The following is a 6,107-nucleotide window of genomic DNA, read 5'->3' as shown; positions in this document are numbered from 1 at the left end:
ATTTCCAAGCACTTCCTGTTATATGGTGACAAAGCTCCGCCCCTATCTTCCCCTTGTACTGCTGGGCCCTCTGTCATCACCACCAGAAATCCCGCCTTGAAAAGTGCAGTGTAGCCATCGCTGGAGGGCATGGAGACAGGAAGTGGCTGCAAAGAGGCTGCGGGATATATAATATATATATTTTTAATTGTTTGATGCATTAAAGGAGATCTCCGGTTCTCCATTTCCAAGGACTACATATCCCATGGTACCTCGATGGGTCCTGTACTGACTTCCGAAGCTCCTCCCCTCAGAAGGCGGGCTCTGTGAAATGTGTTAAACGGCAGTGCCCCCTCACCGGGCGTAGTGACTCCGTGTCCCAGAATTCCTGGAAAGGAATGTGTGGGGTCTTCCTGTGAGTGATAAGAGGAGGCTGGAGATGATTGGAGGACAATGGGGGGGGGGGGGGGGGGGGTATAGAATTATAACAAGCTAAATGCCTTCTAGTTACTATAAAGGGAACCTGTATTGATACAAATGGGGGGGGGGGGGCAGGGGCGGGGTGTTTTGTAAGTACAGGTTCTGGGGTTCCAATATTTGTTGAAAAGTGATTTCCCCCCCCCCATAATGTTTTCTTTTGTTTTTAAACAATGTTTAGTCATTTTTTGTTTTGCTACTTTTATTGTATTTATTATGTTACATTGTCTGTCAGTATTCTGTGTACCGCTAGTGACATCTGGTGCTCAAATGTGGAACTGCAGGCTAAGAAAGTGTGAGCTCTGATTTCATATCTATGAAAATACAAATCATTCCAGGGGCCGGTGTGCTGTATACAGTATATATATATATATATATATATATATATATATATATACAGGGCCTAGAAAAAGTATTCATACCCCCTTGACATTCCCACATTTTGTTACAACCAAAAACCATAAATGTATTTTATTGGGATTTTATGTGATGGACCAACACAAAGTGTCACATAATTGTGAAGTGGAAGGAAAATGATAAATGATACAAATAAATCTGTGAAAAGTGTGAGGGGGAGGGGCATTTGTATGACGCCCCCCCCCCCCCCCCCCCCCCCGGAGTCAATAGTTTGTAGAACCCCCTTTCTCTACAAGTCTTTTTGGGGGTGTCTCTACCAGCTTTGCCCATCTAGAGAGGACATTTCTGCCCATTCTTCTTCTTTGTAAAATATCTCAAGCTCTGTCAGATTGGATGGAGAGCGTCTGTGATCAGCAATTTTCAAGTCTGGCCACAGATTCTCAATGGGATTTAGGTCTGGACTGTGACTGGGCCATTCTAACACATGAATATGCTTTGATGTAAACCATTCCATTGTAGCTCTGGCTGGATGTTTCGGGTCGTTGTCCTGCTGGAAGGGGAACCTCCGCCCCGGTCTCAAGTCTTCTGCCGACTCTAACAGGTTTTCTTCTAAGATTGTCCTGTATTTGTCTCCATCCATCTTCCCATCAACTCTGACCAGCTTCCCTGTCCCTGCTGAAGAAAACCATCCCCACCACATGATGCTGCCACCACCATGTCTCACGGTGGGGATGGTGTGTTCGGGGGATGGGCGGTGTTAGTTTCCCCCACACATAGCGTTTTGCTTTTAGGCCATAAAGTAGAATTTTGGTCTCCTCTGACCAGATCACCTTCTTCCACATGTTTGCTGCCCCCTCCCCCACATGGCTTCTCACAAACTACAAACAGGACTTCTTATGACTTTCTTTCTCCAATGTCTTTCTTCTTGTCACTCTTCCATAAAGGGCAGATTTGTGGAGAGACGACTAATAGTTGTCCTGTGGACAGATTCTCCCCCCTGAGCTGTGGATCTCTGCAGCTCCTCCAGAGTTACCATGGACCTCTTGGCTCTTCTCTGATGAATGCTCTCCTTGCCCGGCCCGGTCAGTTTAGGTGGACGGCCGTGTCTTGGTAGGTTGGCAGTTGTGCCCATACTCTTTCCATTTTCCGATGATGGATTGAACAGAGCTCCGTGAGATGGTCAAAGCTTGGGAGATTTTATTATAACCCAACCCTGCTTTATACTTCTCCACAACTTCATCCCTGACCTGTCTGGTGTGTTCCTTGGCCTTCATGATGCTGTTTGTTCACTAAGGTTCTCCAACAAACCTCTGAGGGCTTCACAGAACAGCTGTATTTATACTGAGATTAAATGACACACAGGGCACTCTATTTACTAATTAGGTGACCTCTGAAGGCAATTGGTTCCCCTAGATTTTAGTTAGGGGTATCAGAGTAAAAGGGGCGCCATACAAATGCCCCTCCCCCCCCACACTTTTCACATATTTATTTGTATCATTTATCATTTTCCTTCCACTTCACAATTATGTGACACTTTGTGTTGGTCCATCACATAAAATCCCAATAAAATATATTTACGTTTTTGGTTGTAACAAAATGTGGGGAATGTCGGGGGGTATGAATACTTTTTCAAGGCTCTGTTTCTCTGCCTGGAGGCAGCCATCTTGGTAGAGGAAGATCTTTGCTTTGCTCATGTTAGATCTGCCCCCCCCCCCCCCGATGACTGGGGGGATAATGATAGAGGTGGGGGAAGCACAGATCACAGATTGGATGAAGCAGGGAGATCCTTGCACTGCAGCTCCTCAGGTACAACTTCCCCTCCAGCAAGGAGAACAGTGATCAGCACAGGAGTGATATTATCAAAGCTCGGTCCAAAATCTCTGAGACAAGCGGAGGTAGCAGAGCCTCAGATGATCTCACACTGCGGATACACAGATAGAAGGATCAGGATATTCACTGCTATTGGTAGGAAGAATTCCAGACAGAAGAAACTTCCCAGGGAGATGTTTAGATACAATTTCCATTTCCAGAAGATCCCTAAAAGACAGGAAACCGTCACCTACTGAGCTCCAGTGCACTGGGAATGGATCTAATATTTAAATGTATCTTATAGCAGATTTGTTAATGTAATTAAGACACATATTTATGTATATGTACAGTATATATATATATATTCAGCAGCACCATTGTCACACAGGCTGAAAGAAAGAGATGAAACGTATCAGGTGCGCCCTCTCCTGTCTGTATGGAGTAATCACAGCCTGTATATGTAGTCCTGAGATCTGCCTGTTGTACATATAGAATTTCAGATCATCAATAGAAACAAATACAATCCATTACCCTAACATTATTTACATCAAACGAAAATATCTTCCTTATTAAAGAAAAAAACATAAAAACAACGCACTGCGCATGAGGCTGATATCTCGATGGGTAGAAAATACATTATGAAGGGTTATTAAAGGGGAATTCCATGTTGGGAAGGTGATCGGTATGTGAATCTGTTTTCTCGCACATTAGGCAAAGCGCAGGTACACTTTAAAAGCCCAACTCAAGTCTCACCCCTCCCCCTGACCCCCCAGTTCCCTCCCCCTCGCCCCCCAGTTCCCCCCCTCACCCCCCAGTTCCCGCCCCCAGTTATCTCTCCCTCGCCCCCCAGTTCCCTCCCACTCACTTCAGCTCCCTCCCCCTCGCCCCCAGTTCCCTCCCCCAGTCCCCTCCTCCTTACCCCCTAGTTCCCTCCCTCTGCCCCCCAGTACCCTCCCCCACACTCCTCAGTTCCCCCACCCCCCCAGTTCCCTCTCCCGCCCGCCAGTTCCCTTCTCCTCACCCCCCCAGTTCCACCCCCCAGTTCCCTCCCTCTCGCCCCCCAGTTCCCTCCCCCTCACTCCTCAGTTCCCTCCCCCTGGCCCCCCAGTTCCCTCCCCCTCACTCCTCAGCTCCTTCCCCCTCGCCCCCAGTCCCCCCCTTGCCCCCCAGTTCCCTCCCCCTTACCCCCTAGTTCCCTCCCCTTGCCCCCCAGTACTCTCCCCCACACTCCTCAGTTCCCCCACCCCCCCAGTTCCCTCCCCTCCCCTCCCCTCCTGGAGACTCCCTCTGGATTTTTTCCTTTTTATACTTGAAGTCTTTAGGCAGTCATGTGAGGATGTAGGATGACATGTAGAGATGTCATTCAGTGTGGAATGCAGAGGACATCTAGTGGCAGAATGGAATTACTGCAGGGGGGTAGCACCATGGAGGAGGTAAGTATTGCAGTCATATTGATTATTAAGGGAAATGTTGGGAGTTGGGCTTTGAATGTTATTGAGGTCGGGGGAGATGTGAATAAATCGGGCGCACAGTGCAGCACACGGCCTCCTTCATTCATTGATCATCTCCTCTCATCTTCTGTTATTCAAGGGTGAGCTGCACCATCGGGGGAGGGGCCCCATCACGGTGTGCAAGTTCCTGACCAATGAGGAGGTCACACTTCCAGCCAAGAACAATGCGTTTGTCCCGCCATATCTGGGGGGTCACGATGGAGCCGATTACAATCTCATCGAAGCCTTCATCTCGGCTGTCGCTGTAAGTATGAATACAGAGACCCAATCACAGAACCCCGAGACTGCAGCTGGGTGCCGCCATCTTGAATGTGATGTCATCAGACTTACTCATGCATCATTTTAATGTTCCCCCAGCAGCCACATAAAAGGGAACTAATGGGGAGGGGTAGAGGAGCTGGGCCAGCACAGACGATAATTATACACTTGCAGAATGTGGGGGAGGGGGGCTGGGGTATTTCAGGAGGGAGGGGCTATTCTAGGAAGGGGTATCACATTCTGTAGCAGGGTGAAGGGCGGCACTGCAAGTGATACAAAATAATTTATAGAAAGAGGAACACAACAAGGCAGAATTTGTAACAAATAGTTTCAGGTGACGAGGGCTGAATTCCGCACATTGCTGCGTGTATGCCATCCTCGGGATGGGGGAGGGGCTGACTGGCATCACACATTATTGGGTGCAGTAAATCTGCCCGTCACTCACCCAGGAAAAGTCTCTGGGTGGAGGAGGAGGCCGGGGACAGCGCCGCAGTGTGGACAGGGTAAGTACTGCATGCCCTGGAGAGGGCTCTGCAATAGGAGGCGGAGTTCCACTTTAGTAATATATTGGAGTGGAAATCACATAACACGAGGCTTATGAAAGTCCCCGGACATTCCCTCCCTAATGATAGTCTGCGCCTCGGTGTGGGTGCAGGAGGAATAGTCTGCAGGAGCCGACACCCAACCCCCACCCACTGGCAATAATGATAATACAAGGTGGGATTATCCTATAAAGATGGCGCCGAGCTGATCCTCCGACACATAATATTCATCTGGATGATGATCTGACTTCTCCCTACAGAAAGGCGACCCGTCCCGCATTGTCACCGGCCCGGAGGACACTCTGCGCAGCCACCTGCTGGTGTTTCACGCTGAGAGATCGCGGAGAGAGAACCGCGTGGTGAACATAGACAGCGAGGAGGCGGAGCTACCGAAACCATGAGGCCGCCGCCTGTGCCCCGTTCATCACCGGTGCAGACTGTACTGCCCAGCCCAGGGTGCCGCCTGGTGTAATGATTGCACTATATTGGGGTTCAGGGTGGAAGAAAGCTGGACTGATTACCCCGCTGACCAATCAGGGGGAACGCCGGGGATCTCTTCTTCATTCAACCAAAACGAAATGATTAGTTTGGTGTGGAGTTCTTCTTTAATGCAAATATTACATGATAATCCGGTGCCTTGTGTGAGTCATGCGTGTGAGAGATCATAGCGATGTATGTGCTGTGTACCATCAACCTCACATCTCATATATATATATATACCGGGATACAATTGTTGTGTAATCATTCACACAAAATAAAAATCAGAAGTACATCATATGACACGAGACGTCCTCTCTATATCTTATCTTCTTCTGGACAGAAGTGTGTGTATATATAGTGTGTGTATATAGTGTGTATATATAGTGTGTGTATATAGTGTGCGTGTATATAGTGTGTATATATAGTGTGTATATAGTGTGCGTATATATAGTGTGTGTATATATAGTGTGTGTATATAGTGTGTGTATATAGTGTGCGTGTATATAGTGTGTGTATATATAGTGTGTGTATATAGTGTGCGTGTATATAGTGTGTGTATATAGTGTGTGTATATAGTGTGCGTGTATATAGTGTGTGTATATAGTGTGCGTGTATATAGTGTGTGTATATAGTGTGTGTATATAGTGTGCGTGTATATAGTGTGTGTGTATATAGTGTGTGTGTATATAGTGTG

At 47.7% G+C, this 6,107-nt stretch overlaps 1 protein-coding gene across 1 annotated transcript in view; it reads left to right on the top strand.

Annotated features, from left to right (window-relative positions):
• LOC143933032 (putative oxidoreductase YteT) overlaps positions 1-5,713 on the top strand; it is a 259,999-nt gene extending 254,286 nt beyond the window's left edge. Inside the window, exons 15-16 of the mRNA XM_077455949.1 lie at positions 4,213-4,377; positions 5,194-5,713. Of these exons, the coding sequence (XP_077312075.1) occupies positions 4,213-4,377; positions 5,194-5,334 (306 nt within the window). The 3' untranslated portion in view covers positions 5,335-5,713. The remainder of the gene's footprint in view (positions 1-4,212; positions 4,378-5,193) is intronic.
• The last annotated feature ends 394 nt before the right edge of the window (positions 5,714-6,107 follow it).

The sequence above is a fragment of the Lithobates pipiens genome, unplaced genomic scaffold (genome assembly GCF_037356315.1).
Source record: "Lithobates pipiens isolate NorthernLeopardFrog02 unplaced genomic scaffold, aLitPip1_a1.2 Scaffold_27, whole genome shotgun sequence".
In the NCBI taxonomy this organism is placed as follows: Eukaryota; Metazoa; Chordata; class Amphibia; order Anura; family Ranidae; genus Lithobates; species Lithobates pipiens.
Note: the sequence above shows the minus strand (reverse complement) of the source record. Positions and strands in the feature narration are given on the sequence as shown.